This window comes from Eupeodes corollae, chromosome 3 (assembly GCF_945859685.1).
Source record: "Eupeodes corollae chromosome 3, idEupCoro1.1, whole genome shotgun sequence".
NCBI classification, from domain to species: domain Eukaryota; kingdom Metazoa; phylum Arthropoda; class Insecta; order Diptera; family Syrphidae; genus Eupeodes; species Eupeodes corollae.
The window spans coordinates 108,432,223-108,452,207 of record NC_079149.1 but is presented as its reverse complement, the minus strand read 5'-3'; the positions used below and the strand labels follow the sequence as shown (position 1 = coordinate 108,452,207).

Genomic DNA, 19,985 nt, shown 5'->3' with positions numbered 1-19,985 from the left:
GCGTGGTGGTGGCGGTTATTTTTTTTTATTTTTTTTATAAAAAGGCAAAAGTGAATTAAATTTGAATTTGAATTATTTCCTTCTCTTCCTCTCACCATCAGTGGAAACATTTCCGTGGATTAACCGATCAATCACGGTCTGTTTTTTGGACTGTTATTTTTATTGGGCTGCTATTTTAGCACCAATCAGTTTTGTGTGTTTAGAAAAGTGAAAATACATATAACTACGAAGAAAAATGCTAATTTTCAAATAAACTACAGGAATAAATTTATTTGATGATTGTTGATGGATTTGTTTGTCTCTTTGACATAATAATAATAAAATGATGTGAGTATTTTATATAAAGACCCAACACAAAGTTTTTCAATCTACACGTGTGTGTGTCTGTGTGTATATTTTCAAAACATAATTGATGCACGTATCATTATTATTTACCTTTAATCATGTTGATGATTAAAATTCAGCATGATTGTCGAACGAACCTGCTGTGCGTGAATGTGATTCCTTAAATAAGCTATAAGAATTTAATCACATACCTAATTTATGTGTTCTTAAATGAGTTTTCTTTATAAAAATGATAATAATTATTAGTTTCAGTTGTTTTTGCATGCAGATTATAATAAACATATATAAAATTGAATGGCACGATTTATTTTAATTATTATTAACATATTGATTTAGTATTTAAATTTAATGATTTACTTTTTTTAAACCGCTTTTTTTTCCTCTTTCTTTTTAACAAAAAAAGATTCTATTTAAAAGGAAAATGCTTCTTGTACATGCGACTCGACCGTTTTAGCATAGCGCACTAGCTCATAATTTATTATAGATATTTTTGAAATATTACGATGTTCACTTAGGGCGAAACAAAAATCTTAGGTTTTTCCAACACAAAATAGTCTTTGTGTAAATTTTGAAAAGATTGACAGAGTGGGATTCATATATCGTGATATTTTGTTTTTCTAAGGAAATATCAATTCTTGTAGGTTTGTTTGTTTTGTGTTGTAACTGCAAAGCACTGCAATTCTTCTTCTTTTATTCTTAGAATGTCTTAAAGAGTTAGAAATTGTACTTTTGAACAAATTTAAATGTTTTTTTTTTAAATCTTTTACGTTTAAATGAGAAAAGTTTAATATTGCCAAGATTATTCTGAAGACAAAAATGGTTGATAGGAATACTTTACTTTGTGATTTGTTTTATTTTTGAAATGTTTAAGAGAATACTGTAAGAAGTCGATATCATTTCATTACATTTCTGAAAACCAATAAAAAGTGCTTCTGCAAGAAATGAATATTCCCCATTCTCAATTTAATAAGTTTTAATGGTTAAGTTTCGATTTCGAATTTTCTATCACACTTTATATATTGCGATGATAGGGAATGCAAAAAATGTATATTCAGTTTCCAAACCAAACAAGTGAAGTTTTCAAATTTTTCAAAATTCATAATTGTCATAAAAAACAAATTTTTGTCTCCAAAATAAGGAATTAAAAAGTTGAATGTTTTGTAATAATAAATAAAATTATATCCCTAAGTGTACCTACCTTAAATTTTTAAAATAAAAAAAGAGTTGAATCGCACTAAATTTTAAACTTTCCATAGAGAGTTATTGTAATCAATTCGATTTGTCGAATTAAAAATTTTGACATTTCTAAACGTTTCAAGTTTCCTAGAATAGACATCAAAGATTTTTAAAGCGATGTATGTGGTGTGCGTGTGTACGTACGTTCGTACATTCATAAGTTCGTACTTTTGTACATTTGCGATACATTTTTCGTGATTCATATCTCAAGATCAATAAACGATTTTTTTTACAAATAAAAAAAAACTATAAAAATATTTTCCAAAAAAGAGGCTGTGATGCGACCAAAACTGATAACGTCCCATCCTGTCTGTTGATTTGTCTTCCTTAAAAGTTTGTAGGTTTTCTTGTTTTTTTCTTTTTAAAGTTGTCACTTGAATTATTTTTAAAAATCTAAAAAATTACCAACAATATTTTGTATATAATGAAATAGTTTAATTTCGAAATCTATTTTTGTTAACGAGAATTTCAGTCAAACATCAATTTTTACCAATTTTAGTAGCAGTTTTTAAAAATCTATATTTCTTATTAACAATTACAAATTGGATGAATGCAATTAATTTGAAATGTTCACGTGATATCGAGAACCGAACATCATTTGTACCAAATGTTCGTACAGTTGTTTGTAGATTGTACTTTTTTATGAAAACACAGATTGTTACATTTTTATCAAAAATTCACTGAATGTCGAAAACAATATTTTATGTGAGAAAAAATAAATTTGAAACCAATATTTTTCATTTTTGAGAAGACATTTGAGTCGAAAATCAATTTTTACGAATTTTGGGATTGCTTTTTTTAGATTCTTATTTTTTATTAAAAATCTTTCAATTCGATTTTTCAAAAAAATTTTATCGAATGTTCAAAACAATGTTTTTCATAAGATAAATTACATTTTAACCCAAATTCTTACAGTTTTGAAAGGATATTTTAGTCAATCAATTTTTACCTACTTTTGTTAATTATTTTTTTGGTTTCTAATTTTTTGTAAGAAACTGTCGATTTGATTTGTTTCAAAATGTTACTCAATTTTGACAACAATATGTTTTAAAAAATAAAATTAGTTTAAAGCAATTGTCTCAAAGTTTTGAAAAGTCATATTTGAGCCAAAAATCAATTTTTACTAACTTTTATTAATTTGTTTGGTTTTTATTTTTTGTAAAAAAAACTTTCAATTCGATATTTCTTTTAAGACAAAATAAGTTGGAAGCTTATAATCAAAGTTTTGAAAGATATTTGAGTCGAAATTCAATTTATACCAACTTTGAGTAATGTTTTTTTAGGTTTGTAGTTTTTATTAAAAAAAAAAACAGTAAATTGGATTTTTCTCAAAATTTTACAAAATGTTAAAAACGTTATTTTTCGTTGTACACAATTTTTGTGGAAATAAAATCATTTTTTATTCCTAAAATTTTCGAGGCAACAAATTTTTTTTCAGTATTTGATTTGTTAAAATGTGAAAAAGTGGTTGAACGAATAATGCTTGCAACTTTTAGTTTTGAAAAAAATACATAAACGGTATTTCTTATAAATATTTTATAAACAAAAAATGTATGCAAATAAACAAAGTAAAAACTTAAAGTTGGTCAATATTAGTTTTCGACTCGAATAGCTTTGCAAAAAAATGTGTATAAAAACAAAATACTACGTGTTTGGTGCGAATATTTCGAGAATAGTGATATAACGGTGTTGCCTTCAAAATTATTTCATTCTATACAAAATCGTCTTATTTGTAATATTTTTAGAAAAATCAAAAATTAGCTTTTGACTAAAAATGAACGGAAACAGATATTAAATTTAAACCTATTATGCCATATCCAAAACAAATTTGTTAACTTATAGCTAACTTTTAAAAAATCCAATTGACAAAGTTTTTTTTCCAAAACACCAAAACCTACAAAAACCATAAGATACTGATAACAAATGGTTTTGAACTCAAGTATTATGAAGACATTGAAAAATATTTACTTTAAATGTTTGGCTCACACAAAATTATGTGCAAATTCCGAAATACCGTTGAAATTACTGTCTTTATAAATTTTTTTTTGAAACGAGTATTTTTTTATGAGTTGAAATTTTTTTTTTTAAATCACTATAGCTTTTGAACATATTTTATTTCTTATATATTTGCCAGAAGTTAAACTTTGAATTCAATTACAAAACTCTATCAATGTTTGTACTCACGATATTCTTTTCAAAATTAATGTTCACATTATTAAGATAATATTTCAAAAGGCATTATCAGTTTATGCTCTTTTTCAAGCTTGATTCATAAAATGTGTTTTTGCAAGAATTTCTTTAATGTTCTAAAATAATTATAAATTTATTCGAGTTTGACGAAATTCTTCACTTTTCTTTAAATTGTTACTCATTTTTTTAAATTCTATTGTGCACATACTTATGTTTTTAAAACTTCAAACATTTTCGTAAATATGGTCGGGGAAAGAATGGATGAAAGTACAAAAGCACGCAGCCATACCTCTCTAAAAATTATGAACTTAGATTCTAGTCACTTGAAACTTTGGTATGTTGAAATTCCTATTAGAGAAATTGAACCGATAACAATAACTTTAAACAGAGAGTTAAATACATTTATTTGGAATGTGATATCAAAAGTGCATATACGCCCAAGTGAACATTAAATATGCCCTTTGTGGGTTATTACACTTAGACGTTTTTAGAAAGACGCAATTAAGTGAGAACGAGAAAGTAGGTAAAACAGAAATACTTTAAAAAGTCTCAAGCCGCAGAGTTTTGGGTCCAGAATTTCTTGGATGGTTTTTGACGTTTCATTTTCTTGCCATTCTATTTTCTTCGCGTTGCTTTATTATTGTTTCTAGTGTTTCCCAGTAAACAAGAGACCAGAAAATATCCGAATCAATTTAAATGAAGGAATGGTTGAGAGAGACTAGCTTGGTTGTTTAAGCTTTGCATTCCAAACTACCCGTTGAAACAAAGTTGCAGCCAATTTATCACCTGGCGATATTGCGTCTCTCAAAATTGTATTTTTTTAATTTTGTTTCCAAAAAACGACAAAAGCAGGTTAAAAGTTTCTTCATTTATCCTCATACAATTTAAAAACGATGGTTTATGATTCGATTTTAGTTCTTTTGTCAAGAAAGTGAAGGATCCGAAGTCAGATCTATTTTCTCTCCATATTTGAATGCAATTACCTTTTTTTCCTTTGCTTGGAAATTTTGAAAGCATCCTCACAAAGGTCTTAAACATCTAACAACATTTCTTCATGGGATGAGATGAGAACAACAAATGAAAGAGAAGTGTCAAAAACATGCATTTGAAAAACATCCGAGTGTAATAATGCGAAATTGTCGGGATGAGTGTTCAAAAGTAAATATGCAAAACACGCTGCATACAGAAAGTCTGAGTGTAATAACACACTTTTCTTCAATTTACCAACATAGTGTTTTTATAAAATAAATGTGTATATTTAACATTAAACTATTCAAATTGTTTTTCAAGACGTTTTTAAAAACTGAAATAATACTAATTAATAATATACAATTTTATGTTTTTAAATTAATCTTTTCGTTTTTTTTTGTAAATTTAATCGTGCTGATTATCTTCTCGTGCCGAAAGGAATCCTCACCAGCAAATGATTCGATAAGAAAATCCCTCCTATTAACTGTAAAAGGAATTTGTAAAACTTCCTTGCCATATCCAAAACTGCCTTTCATGGGACGGCATAACCTAACCTTGTACTGTGAAATATCTAACTTTTGGTTAAGTGGGTAACGATGGGTGTGCTTTAATTAATTAACAAAATAGTTTATTGTTGTTTAAATAAATTTAATTTAATCCCTTAGACTTCATATATCTTATTTCAAGATTGTTCAATTGTTCTTGCCTGAGCAATACGCAATTTACATGCCAAAAAGTAATAATTTTTTTTAATGAAGTTTTTCAAATAATAGAAATTTATTAATTCTCAAACATTTCTCAGATCAGATACGTAAAGTTTGAAATTGTAATCAAGTAATTTCTAATTTAACAAATTCTCCATAAATTTGAGGTTTTCGACCATATTTTCATGATCGTTAAGCTTGCATTACCAAAAGTTTGACTTTGGTTTGAACAGTTTGAGTATCAGTCGAGATTAGCGAACTACCTATACATTAGAAGAAAACGAGTCCTAGATTTATACATACAGGGTACCTCCCGTATTTTTAGACTTTTATATTCAAAGTCGTTTATAGATAAAATGGTAGTGTTTAAAACTAAGTAATTATTTTGTAATGTAAAATGGCATAATATTTAATTAAAAAAAAATTCAATAACATTTTTCTGTTAAATTGTTTATTTATTTGTCATTGCCTTGTAAAATATGAAGATCTTTTTGCCGAACCCTGTACATAGTTTCAATTTTGAATTTTGATTGTGGAGTTTTCAATTCTATGCACTTTTTTATTATTTATTTCAGATCCAGTTTGTAAATTTTAAGCAATTGCTTTTAAATGGAATGATGTATCGATATTGATTAAAAATTATTACGTCACTCAAAACCACACAATCTGACAGTTTCCTTAGATAGGTCCTATTTTTAAGAAAATTTCTTGAGTCGGGACGAATCACACAAACTTTCCTGTTAAATTTATAAAATGATTTGAAACTGCTTTCAATTAATTTCATTTTAAAAAAAATGTTCTGCAGTAGAATCCAACTTTTCCACCCTGCACAGCTTTTCACTTTGACTGGCGAAATTTTTTTTAAATATATATTAATCTAAACTTAGATTCCAAACATAATTGTCTGCAACACAAAACAAAATCTTCCAAACGCCGACGTTCACATGGAGATAAGCGACACGTTTTATAAATAAAATAATGTTCCAGCTACAATGTCTAAAAATGATTTTTGGAAAACCCCAACTTAAGTAAACATAATTGCTCAAGACCTAAAATCATTGTCTTCTATATTTTTTACATATAAGTATATACGGTATATATGTAGGTAAGGTATTATATATCGAATTTAATTTTTATAAATACTTGACTGATATGAATATCGATTATACTATACGCACCATATGCGTTCAAATAAATTTAACTTATATATTTCATATCAAGAATACACAAGGTTATTGGACAACGTGGATCAATAAATTTATTTATTATTTATATGCAAAACTTTCACGAAATCACATCAATATCAAGTTCCAACAATGGATTCCCCGAATCACTTTGATGAATCATTCAAGAAAATAAACAACAACATAAGCTGTGTGTAAATGTGACAGTCGTGATCAAAACACCAAGTCATTGCATCTGTGGCAATAAAAACAATACTCTTGACTCTTTCCTATAGGGTTGTCTTGTCAGTGAGTATTCACTAAGTGAGTTAAAGGGTGTTTCTTCTTGAGTTTATTTGACGGAAAACTATTTTCCAAGGGTCACTCCCTCACATACAATGGTGGTGTCAAATTTGACATTTAATGCAAGTGAGAATTCGTAGGCAACATTGGGCAGGTTCAGGCAACATAAGGGACTTCATTTGCAATCAACTTCATTTCATGAACGTAAATTTTGACTAAAGCAACTTGTTAGTTTTTCAAGTGCCATGAATTTAAAATTCAGAACTTTACCTCGCAAAACTTTACTTTAAGTTCATAGTACAAAAAGTACCAACAAAATTATTGTCTACAAAATACTCTTCAGTAAGCTACAAGTCCATCACGATTTTCATTTTGTATTGTAAAGAAATATTAGTTATTTCTTTTCCAAATTGACAAGGAACCTTTTTACAGAAAGCATTAAATGAAGTTGTGCAGACAATAAATCAATCATGGAGTTATAAAGTTCACCTTTCAGTTAAATGAAAAAATATGATCAACTGTCATTTTGATAGAAGTAGACTTGAGTTAATAGTTAGGGAGATCTTTCTTGGCTAACATTCCAGTTAACTTTCCATTAAAGTTGCCTTAATTGGAAAGTAATTTTTTGGCAGCTAGCTAATCAGATACCAGAAACTTGCCTTACTTTCAAGTCCCTTATGTCGCCTGAACCTGCCCATTTTTTTTGTTAATACAGATATTTTCAATTTAAAAGATACGTAAAGAATTTTGTAATAACTAGTTTCTACGTACAAAGCTTACTGGCATTGAAGATTCATTTGACAGTTGACAGAATAATTGTTATTGGGAGTGTAAAAAGTGTTTAACATATTTATGTTGTTGTTTTGAATTTTTTGAATGGATAATTTCTTCGGTATTGATTTCTGTGACTTTTCTGTCAATTTCCTGTCACTTTTAAAATAAAAACACCCTGTGCCTGTGTAATCAATTGAGAAAAACAAAAAAAACTTCAACCATTATTTTATTTGTCTTTCCACTTATCTTTCGTGGACAACACAAAATGTGAACCATGAGATAACAAACAACTTCTTGCATCATTGATCGTGCTTTCCCGGTTTGGCCTTTTGCTGCTGATTGCGGTTACGAATCCACGACCAACGACTGGAATTAATATTGGAATTTTGGAATAACAAGGTTTTGTTCGTATTGACGTTCAAGTGGAAGGCGATAATTTTTTAAGTTAGGTATTTAACTTCTTTTTTTTTGGAAATGCCACTGATGAACTACATATGTCTATGCATGTATATGCAAATATAGAACAAATACAGACATACTTAGGTTGTGGTTTATATTTTTATTTTTGCTAACAAACTTAAAGAAACAAATGAAATGTATATACATAGTTCATTTGATAATTAATTTAAAATAAAATTTGTGTGTTCCATGATCTTAGTGCTTAATAGTCTGAAAGAGTAGGTTTCGATTCAGTTAAAATATAAATAAAACTATAGTTTTTATACTTATTACTCAGTCGCTCTTATAGATTTCGTGGTCATCAACCAAAAGCATAGTAAGGAAATTTATCTAAAGACTATAAGAACGTTTAAAGCCGTCCGTCAGTTGAAAATGAATTTTGAAACTAATATACCTTAAATGTACGTACTACGTACGTACGGCCAGTTAAATTTCCCCCTCCTACCCGCTCAAATAAGTCTGTCTTTTATTTGAACTTCTAGGAATATCTTTCAGTTTGCCTTCGAGTTCAATTTCGGGTGTCATAATATGGAGATTCTTTTCTTACCCGTACAAGAAGAATGTCAATAGCATTAATCAACTCTGTTTGGTTTTTTTTCTCGTATTTTAATATTCGAATCTTTCGAACCAATGTGTATTAATATCTCCATTAAAATTAATTTAAAAAGTCTATTGACTCAAACTCAATTATATTGCAGTGTCTTTGACTGTAAGCCTTTAAAGTCATTTTCAATTTAAATTGATTTTGAAAGTCAGTAAGTCATTTGAATTTTTTAAGTCAGTGCTATAATACTTGAAGGTAATTTTTTGACTTAAATCAGAACCCAAATGAAGATGTTCATCAACTTCAAATTCCTTACGTCAAAGACTGCATTCAAATGACTTACTGACTTTTAAAATTGGCTTACATTTAAAATTGACTTTTAAGTGACTTTAAAGACTTAATAGAGTCAAAGACTGCAGTCAAATTGACTTTGAGTTAATTGACTTTTAAAATGAAGTTAAGTCAACGTCATGAAAATTAATTTTAACAATAAGGTTAAGAGTTGAAGTCGAATGAGGAGTTTTAACTCTTAGTTAAAAACTTCAGGTAATTAACTTTGACTTTACTGGCTAAAGGCAGTAAAAGACTTCAGTTATAAATTATATATTATTATAAGTCCTTATTTGATATGACATTTTTGTATCAATAAAAGAATTGAGCCGGTTATTGTTCACTTTAAAGAGTCAGTAAGATTTCAAAATATAAAATAAGTTTTCAAAAGTAAAATTATTTTTAACTTAAAAAACACATAGCTCAACTGATTAAACTATTCTCCGAACAAACAACACAATAATAATTATTGAAATGCAGAAAATTCTTTTTAAATAAGTAAATTTTGAAGTTCCACAATTGAGAGTTTACGTCACGAAAGATTATGAAGAAAAATTAATCACTTCAAAAAGTTCTCTCCATCAACTCAATAATGAGTCATTGTTCTATTTCACTTTTAAAAATGTGTCAATTTTTGTAGATAAAAGAATGGTACGCTGGGCGAATATGCATTTTTAATATTTCATTGATTTTTCGTACGTTTATAAATATTTATCTCTTACATAAACTAAACAGGACAACGTCTGTCAGGACATCTAGTAAGCTGAGTAAAAATCAAGATATTTATTCCATTAATAATCATTTTAAGGAATATATTTTTAAATTTTGAAACTCACTTTCTATACTACTAGTGAGTGGGAATAAATAAATTCTATAAAAAACGTTATCAATATTTAAATTTACTCATTCAAGAACTAAGAATTTGCTTACAAGAAGAACAAGAAAACTTATAAATAAATCTGTGATAATTAGGCAAAACCCGATAATGTCAATTTTTTGAGATAAGGATTTTTTAATGTTTAGATTCCAAAGTTGAGTGTAGTTGGAACGTCACATCAATAATGATTTGAAGAAAATATTTGGGTTTTGAATACCCTGAGGAATATTGAGAGTGTAAGTTTCGGTGATTAAGGTCATATCCTGGTGTAAGTTTTACCAGTTAAGAACAACAAATTTAAATTCAATATCTGAACAACACTTTTTTAAGAATTTAATTAAAAAAAACTTACAAATTGTCTTAATTTCTGAAAAAATCATAGTTAAAAAAAAATAATTTTGTAAATAAAAGGTTAAAGAAGAAACAGGACGAATAATCTAATATTTTGCGAAAACTCAAACAAAAAAACATAATTGCGTAATAAAAATGTAACGAATCTGTCAACAGAAACTGCCTTAAATATGTTATGTCTTTTGGTTATTTTTAAACAATCAAAATGTTGTTTTAAACAAATTATTTTAGTATTTCATTTCCAAAAAAAAAAGAATCTTACTATCAGGCGTTTTTCTTTTTAATTCAGAAAAGAGTTCTTAACAAACTCCGAGCATATCTAGCATGCTTTGAACATCCTTTAAACGTATTGTGAGATTTTAAAATAATTTTTGAAGCGCACCTAATCATTAAGCTATCGTTATACTGCCAAGTGTTTGTGTTCAGCATGAAACTTATTGTATCTATCCTGAGCTCATAGAGTGCGCTCTGAACAAGCTCAGAATATGTTCAGAATAAAAAAGAGAAACACACATTTGAAGCTCTGAACCTTCAGAATTAAAAAACTAACACAATTTTCTAATTGACAGTTCAGGCCTTTTTCTGAACTTAAAAAAACCTATTCCTATGACTTTTGAAGTGAAGAATTTGACGTTTATAAATAAACTAGAAGAAAAGACATTTGTCATGTTTGTAAATAGAAATGTACATATTATCTAAACGTCAAAATCATTACCAAATCATCATAATTATTCAAATAGACAATTGTCTTTTTTCTTATTTCACATTTTACTATTAGCATATTCAAAAACAATATTGAATGCAACACTATTTTACTTAAAGTAATAATAAATAGAATTGATAGAGGTTATTAAAAAATCATTGTTTTAATCGTTTTATCCGAAACGTCAATTTTGACGTTGATTGATTCAAAGATAAAGATTCCTGTCCTAGTAAATAACTTCGTCGATTTTAACAGTTTTGACAACTTTTAGCTGTAGGTAAATTGTGAACACTCAATTCTTGATATTTTTCATCATATGGTTCATTTTTATTTTGTTGCTGTTGTTAGACAATTTAGTTTTTACTTATTCAAACAATTAAAATACATTTTTGAATAAGCAAATATAATGTATTTTTGTATAAATATATGTTCCCTACCCAGATGGAAAATATCAATAAATACAAAAGTCAAAAACTTCAATTCTTTTCCTTTTATTAAGATATCGCTGTTCGATTACCAAACACGTTCTAGACAATAAAACAAAGAAAAAAACAAAATTCCATAAATAGAATGGTAATAAAATGCAAATAAATTCTCAAAACCTATCGATACGTTTTCCATCTGTTTATCTATTTTACCGCACAAACATTCCACCCAAAAGCTGATGAAGCTCTCTGATGTCTATAACCAATACTATTTCATTTCAATTCGATTCGATTCGAACTATCTGCCTCCAGATACTCGTACTGAAATACTAATAATAATTGATATAGGTATTCTGTGTTGCCATTGTAAGAATTTTTCTATTGATTATGTTTTAATCGAATCCTAAAAGTTCAATTAGCTTCGAGCATTTTTTCGTTGATATGACACTAATTTTACCTGATGTAGAATGACATTTAAAGTCTGGATCACAACTGTCAATTTCAAGAACAGAATTTCAAAATAGGTTTAGAATAGTACATTTCTGAACAAAAATCACAAAATTATAAGTAGCAACACTTTTTTATTGAGAAAAAGTCTAGGGCATCAATTTTATAGAAAATTGATCTCTGACGCGGATACAGAAACGATGATTATTTATTTCTAGGTATTTTAATTCTGTATATTATTCTGATTATAGTATTAAATTTCTCAGTAAGTATTTGTTATTTTGTATTTATTGTTGCCTGGAAGTCTGGAAAATTATTTTATGTAGTTGTAAATGCATTAAGAGCCGGTTAGAGCTTTGAACTCATAAAAATGACTTTTTACAGGGGCGCTCATGAAAGGAAGGAAAGTTTTTTTTATATATTTAAATTTAATATTTTTCGGGATGATGCGATTTTAACTAAGGTATAGTTAGCAGCCATTTTATATCTGACAGTTTAAATTTTGGCAAACTTACGTAATAAGGCCAAAGATTTGTGTGCCCTGGTTTTGTTTGTAGCTCAAGTAAATCATCAAAAGCCAAATATCGATTTCTTAACAAATTCCAAGCCTTTATATCAACTGACAACTGGAAAATTAATTTTTTATTAACAAGGCTCAATAAATGACATTCATGTCAAAATAGTAGTATTTCAACTTCCAGAGGCGCAGAAAATTATAAAATTCGCTCAGGCTCAATAATTCCAACTAGTTATCATAACCTCTATAGATTCAGACTTAGAGCTAGAGCTAGAGCTAGCTTTATAGAACTTCTTCGATGATTATATCTCATTGGAACGAGTATAAATTTATATAAAAATATAAAAGTTTGAAATTATGATTAAATTAGTGTGATTGTGTTATATTTGTATTTGGTTGGAGAGATGTAGCAGACATCCATAAACTGGAACTGAAATTAAAAAAATGTTAATGTCAGAAACTTTGTCCCAGCTCGATTTGTTTTCTTTTTTTCTATTTCATATTTTTATTTTATTTGTTTAATTACGTTAAGTAAAATGGTAGGCTAGGTATAGAAACTTGAAAATGACAAAGCACAATTTTGTATGAGAAGTAAATCATCTTACAGATACACAGGTTATAGTTAACCACAAAATGTTTAAACAAAGTAGAGATTTAAGAGACAGTTTATTACCTTAATCTGAGTTGGTTAACTTAATGGAAATGAACAACTACACTTTATTTCATTTAATTAATAAATTTATTTCAACTGAAAAGAAAAAAATTATTCAAATGAGTTGTAAGTTATGATTCGTGTGAATTATAAATTGACATATTGTAAGGGGATTTTTTTTTAGAAGAACGTACTATTTGAATCATCTTTTAAATCTTTTTTTTAAATGCATGGAACAAAACTGACGACATTAATAAACAATTGGTTTGAGTTTAACACTTTATAAACAAATAAAATCAATGAAATTATTGTTTTTTTTGGTCAAGACATTTTATTACGTGTCAAGTGTTATAATAATGAAATTTAATAAATTAAGTTGTAATAACATATTTTAAGTAACTAGCAATTTATGCCATATTAACTGGCAATACTTTTTTCAGAGTTGGTCTTTTTGACAGCTGTCACTTGATTTATGCTGTTTGGTATGGTATTTTATATTGAACAAACCTACTTCTGAACAACTTTTGCAAATTTGCAAGCCCGAGCCAATTGACGCCTTGTAATATATAATAATATAAAATAACTTTACACAAATCTACAAAACAACCAATCTAGTGCTTCAGAAAAATTTTATTCAACCATCGACTTGTACTCATCTCTAGAGTATGAGATTTCAATTTATAGAGTTGATATAAGTATTATGTACATATATCTAAGCTTCACAATTTTTCCGCATGTTGATAAGAGTTTTAAGTCCATATATCAAAAAATTGTAAGAAATTTTTAGCTATGCTGTTGAACTTTTACTTCAACTGTTTCTTCTGACACTCCACAGTATGTTGATAAGTTTTCCATAGTCTATTGTTAAGGGCCTTACACATGAGAGCGAACAACAAATTAAAGAACAAACTTGATTTAACACATTTTAAAAAGTCAATTTCAAACAAAAATACATTTAAATTATAAGAAACCAATTGACAATTATGTTAGGAAAATTAAATTTGCATTTTGTTCTCTAATACAGAACAATTTTGTAAAACAATTTGGTAGTAACGAATTGCAGTGTGGTTGCTACGAACTGTCAAACTCTATTCGCGTTCCACATACCATCCACACTGCAACGAATAAATTGTTGGCGCTCAACTTAACCTTAAAATAATACCACCCTTTTTTTGTTTGTTGAAAAGGGTAATTATAAATTGACAATTCGTCGCTGTCTGCGAATAAAAATAAAGCTCACGTGAAAGAAAAGTCAAAATATGCGAACATCCACTGTTTGAAGTTCACAGTTCGTTCTCATGTGTAAAATGCTTTAAGGTGAAGAAGCACGACTTCACAAACACGCTTCAACTTCGGCTTCGCCTGACGTTTACGGGTTCAGCCATAGGAATTCAATGCATGCTATCACAATGAAACTTCGACCTTACGTTTCATTTGACAATCGTAAGGATATAACATAATGTTACGTAATGTGACTCCAAACGGAAGCTCCAGTTCAATTATCTGAACATTTTCTTTGTCTGACAGCTCAACAGCTGTAAAAAATGTCAACAAACAAAATATTTGCTCTTTGGAGGGATGAAATAAAAGAAATGTCATTTAAAGCAACCTCGAAGCAGGCCCACCGTAACGCAGACGAAGCCGAAGCTGAAGCGTGTTTGTGATTCAGCCATTACTGTTTGCTCCTGCACCTTTTAAATTGTTAAGCGCAACTAACTTTAGTAGGGAAATGAAGCCTTTTATATTGGAATGGTAAATCTGTACAAATTGTTGAGACTCGAAGAATAATTAAATTTCATACTTTCCAAAGCTTGTTAAGATATTACCACCAATAATTATCACCCACGCTATGTGGCACGAAGTCTTGTACCACTACAAAATCTTTCTTTCCATTTCATATTTTAAATGGTGTTTCCGCAAAGTTTCGTACGTAAATATTATAATAAAAACGCCAAATGAAAGGCAACTATCATTTGACTAGGAGCATGAAGCACGTAAAGATATGCTTTAAATAAGTATTCTAAAAAGAATATATCCCCAATTATAATTGTTATCGGTGGATCTGCCGAAACGAACTTGGAATTAGATATTTCAATACGGTCAAAAGTAGCTTAAAACACTCTACAGCTTCTTAACTACCTCCACCCAAAAAATCATGTCATAATATTGCTCCGTTTCGACGTTAAGGACTGACAAACATACAAACAAACAAGGAACCAAACTGACTTTCCAATTTATTATATAAGTACGAATATCACTTCTTGAGTTCCAGTGCCATAAACAAGGCAATACATTTTGTCCTTCGCTATTTTCTGCACGTGGCCATGTTACACTCACATCTTAATTTAGTTGTTCCTTTCAAGAGTTACTATCAAGAGGTCATCGTAGGTCACAACCTCCACTACAAACGCATCATAGAGAGAGTTAGATAAATAATGTTACTAATTTTCTAGAAATATCTTTCGCTTCCTTATTTACAACAAAATCAACTAAACTGATTTTGATGAGTTATCTTTTTCTATAACAAAACATAAACATTAAAAAAAGGCGTAGAAACGATATTACAGTCTATAGTTTAGTCACTTCTCTAGAGGACCTACAACAACTTGCTTGGATAACCTGTGTTTTGTGTATCGTCTTTAAGGTAATCCACCTGTTAAACAAAAAGTCGGTCTGCAAATAATATATAATTACTCATACTTCCCTTTCGATTTCTATGTATCTCCATCTCTTATTCTGTTGTCGTATTAAATTTCCAACACCTCACCTGAATATCTATAGTTACCTGTCCTATACGAATAAAACGAATGTTGTTTCTCTTCTCTGCCTCTGTGGTTTCTGTAATTTAACGTCCAAAATTTCCTTTCCACAAGTTATCTGCATCTCTACCACGTTTCCAACTCTTCCAATGGATGATGTTTTTTTTCCAATAGGTTTTATTTTTTAATCACCTAAGCAAAGCACTCGTATAAGTTCAATCTTTTACACGAGCAACGACTTTGATCACCTTCTCTTCTATCTTCTCAAAAGTTGATTTCGTATTCGCGTCTAGACCGTATTCAGAAACCGAGACTTACGTCACAGAAAAACTGGAATAAAATCCAAGAATAACGAAGTGGAAACAAAAAATTCAACGACTTGTTGTTTTTGTAGCGTTCGGCCAGAGTGTATCTGTGAGCTGCGCTGTACACCGGAGCGATCATCGCCACCGCCGCCGCGCGCCGCAACAGTTCCTAGGCTACAAAATTTTGCCCGCTTTAAGCTTATGTTTGATTGGAATGTTTTTAACTTTCAGTTTTCGTTCCAGATCTTCGTGGAGCAGCTGGGCTTCTCCATAATACTGATTTTGATATTGTGTACTGTATAGCCGCCATACTATAGATACTCACTATACTCAGGCTATTTGTTTTTTTTAGATTTCTGTTTGATCGCGCAGTGATCGCAATCGACATCGACAGCGGCAATCGGCGTTATTCAGAGTTCCATCGAGACGCGATCTGAAAAATTGTGCGTTTTGTTTGGTTTTTCGTTATTTTTTCGATGTTTTTGTATGAAATTTTTAAAAATCACTAAGCCTTGTTGGTTTGTTGTTTGTTATAACTTCTTTGTTAATATTGTGTCTTTTCCCCTATGTTTATATAAATTTCATGAAAGATACAATTATTGTTTTTAATTTTGGTGCAATTAACTGCCTTTCCGCCATCACCACCGCTCGCCACCGGATGCTCCACCGCCTTTAAACCTATCGCGATCGCGAGTGATCGTGCTGCTTTTTTTTTTGTTAGTTGCTTCGCTAGCTATAGTTAATAAGTGTTTTATATTTGTTTCTATTATTATTTTGCGAAGTTAAAAAGCAAAGTTATATAATAAATCAAATCAAATTAGCAAATGAATATATGTTTTCAAAGTGTATCTAATAATAATTGCTTCGAAAAATGTTAAAAGTGATCAAGATTTGGCGCTTCTTTGTTGCAGTAATTTTTTTGATGTTGTTTTGCTTAAAATTTTTAATTATTCTTAACACACTATCAAAGGAAAATTTTGGAAAAATTATAAAATAAAACTAATAATACATTTTTGTTAAATGTAAAACCTGTTAGAACTTATGGAAAACAGCATGTGAAACGTTATACCTAAAGATAGTTTTTGCTGTCTGTATTTTTAACATAATATCGATTTTGTTTCGAATCAAGATTGTTTTGTTTTTAAATTATTTTTTTTTAGTTTTATGGCGCTGTTGTTGTTTTAATTACTTATCTAGTTTTGCTTTGAGTTATTTTTTTAATCGTATATACGACTTATTTCTAGGATGTAAAGTTAACTATGATATGATAGACTATAGGAGGTTCTAGGCTGTAGGCAGCATCAAATGCACATTGTGTTATAATATGTATCTTAACTTCACTTTATGATGTGAAATTAATTCAATAATAATTATTTTTATTATTATCGCATTGTACCTTTGTAGGTATGTATATTTTATACTATGTATAGCTACATAAATAAATAAAAGTGTGGGTTAAAAAAGAGTATCTTTATTATAGGTTGAAAGTTCTTTTTTATTTATTTTGTAGTTTTGTTTTTATTCTAAATTTATTCATGGAATTTAACTACGCCGCACCGCATCGTGAAAATATTGTTGCTGCTGTCTCGCAATAGTAACTGGTTTACACGCTGCTGGAAACTGGCTAGTTTATAGATTTGATTGTTGTGTTTTTAGTGCAATTATATGTTAGATAGAAGTTTTTTATTTAATGATAAATGGAACTAGATACCTTTTTTATATACCTTGACTAGGTATACAAATTGTAGATAATTGGAAGAAAAAAAACTAGTTAACTATTATTATCTATACCCTTGTATTGGAATTGAAGTAAGAAGAGGCGCATGATTTCAAATTTTAGATTTAGGAATCCTTTATAGTAATTGCAGAATTTTGATTAAGAAAAACTCAAAAGACAAAATGTTCCAGACTATCCTGGTGTTAAATTCTGTGAACATGCTGAGTTTAGTTGGTAAAGGCAGTTTTAACTCTTCAATGTGATTACCTGCAAACTTTACATACAAAATTTCAATTTATCAAATATGGAAATATGAAAAACTGCTTCGAATAACCTTTATTTCAACATATGCCAGAAACAATTAAGACTAATGGTCGAGAATAATATAAAAATGTTTGTTAAAAAATACATCGATAAATTATTTTCATTTCTTTAATATTTTCCTAAAAATACAATCGAATATACATCATAAATAAAAGGCTTGTTAAGGAATGCATGTTTTTTAAAATGCCATTATTATACAGATTGGGACTTAAAAGTGTGCAATCATTTGACCTTGAAAATACTGAAAACATTTTTTCCAATCATTTTACTGCCATCATTTCAGATTTCTTGCATTGTTTACATTCACTTGATGGCTTTGCATTCTTTCGAAGTCTTTTGAAGTAATTTCACACTTGAAGTCTTTGCAATCTATAGTTGAAATCAATGAATGGAATCGTTAAGTTGAATTCAATAATGATTGCATTCATAAAATATTGCATTCTTTAACGAACCTGGTACTTATTAGAAATTCCATTATGTAAGTACTGTTTAAACAGTTTTTTTTCGATTAGTACAGTCCAGAAGAATTATTGTTAATATCTGGAAAATTGAATGGATCAAAGATAATGAATCAAGACTTCGACTTTAAGAATTCCTCATAATATGAGAACTTTTTGCGTATGTTTCTTCTATTTTTCCATTACTTGTGAATAGGTTACAACAGCAGTTCTAATTCATTGAAATAATTGCAACTCTAGTAGTATATTTTTTTTTTAATTGTTAACAGTAATTTAGCATCAAATATTAAAAATATAAACTTGTAAAATAGTAAATAGTCATGAAAGGAGGTCTTCGGTTCAATCCCTGCCTGTGCCACTGTATGCCGGCGTATAAACTGTAGGTCCCTTCTATTCTTGAAAACATTACTCGCACACAGGAATGGTTGAGAGTTGTAAGTCACTAGGCCCTGGTTCTTCATGGACTGTTGCGACACCTAATTTATTTATTTTATTTTTAAAATAATTTATTTATTTAATTTACATCAACTTAAATTATCTCATGAGACATGTATTTTTTTATTTCTAACTAATTAAATTTATTAATAAAGTAACACTACTTTTGCTATTGTTAGTTTAAGGAAGGGATAGAGGGCAGACTTTGTTCTACTCAGTCATGTAGGTTTTTTGATTGATTGATCTTTTTGAGAAATACATAGTTACTACAAGATTTTCATATCTTGTCTTGAAGCTTTTTTTAAAAGATCCGTATGCGACCCAAAGCACAATTTTTTTTAAACATTGGGTCATTACAAGTCATTAGTAAAATGTTCCATTGGCGTTCTTTCTAAATATGATTTACTTTTGCTTCACATAATCGTTAAAACTATAACACTTTTTACTTTTTCTTGGAATCACTGGTTCAATTCATAGTCGTATTTTAAACCCGAGTATATTTGAATTGGAGTCTAAATTTAACATGTAGGTTAGACACATGATCCAATCGGGTTAGTGAGGTTAGTTTTTTGTTAGTTGGTAGCATTCCACCAACTAGCAAAATATCAAAATAATGATATGTATATGCTTAAGTCTTTTAACATCTTAATTTTAGATTTAAAATTTTCAAATAACATGTCACGTAACTTAATTCACTCAATCAGTGCGTTTATTTTTGACGTTTAATATGTTTAGAAACAGCTTAAACATAGGTTCCATCGTGTTTACTTTAAGACTCCATTTTATAGTTTTAAAATCAATTAAAATTGTCTATGAATAACATAAACTGAAGTTTAATTTAGCAAAAACAAAATCGGAACTTATCAAGGAACTATGAATATGACAAATTGTATTTAAAAAAAAAAACTCATTCACGTTTTTTTGTTAAAAAGCAAAATATGAATAAAACCCTTCACTTTGGGTAAAGTTTTGTTGCAATTTTAAAATGTATGTGCAAT

General features: G+C 28.9%; 2 protein-coding genes across 5 annotated transcripts in view; one reads left to right on the top strand and one right to left on the bottom strand.

Annotated features, from left to right (window-relative positions):
- LOC129950097 (kinesin-like protein KIF20B) overlaps nucleotides 1-460 on the bottom strand; it is a 46,521-nt gene extending 46,061 nt beyond the window's left edge. Inside the window, exon 1 of the mRNA XM_056061912.1 lies at nucleotides 436-460. Coding sequence (XP_055917887.1) covers nucleotides 436-445 — 10 coding nt within the window. The 5' untranslated portion in view covers nucleotides 446-460. The remainder of the gene's footprint in view (nucleotides 1-435) is intronic.
- Nucleotides 1-19,985, top strand: part of LOC129950096 (embryonic polarity protein dorsal-like) — a 95,384-nt gene that overhangs the window by 19,769 nt on the left and 55,630 nt on the right. Inside the window, exon 1 of one of the 4 annotated variants that reach the window (XM_056061906.1) lies at nucleotides 16,283-16,496. The exons of 1 other annotated variant lie outside the window; for it this stretch is intronic. The gene's annotated coding sequence lies outside the window, so the exon portion shown is untranslated. Of the gene's footprint in view, nucleotides 1-16,282; nucleotides 16,964-19,985 lie in introns of those variants that run through there. 2 more of the 4 variants (XM_056061904.1, XM_056061903.1) reach the window with 2 other exon arrangements.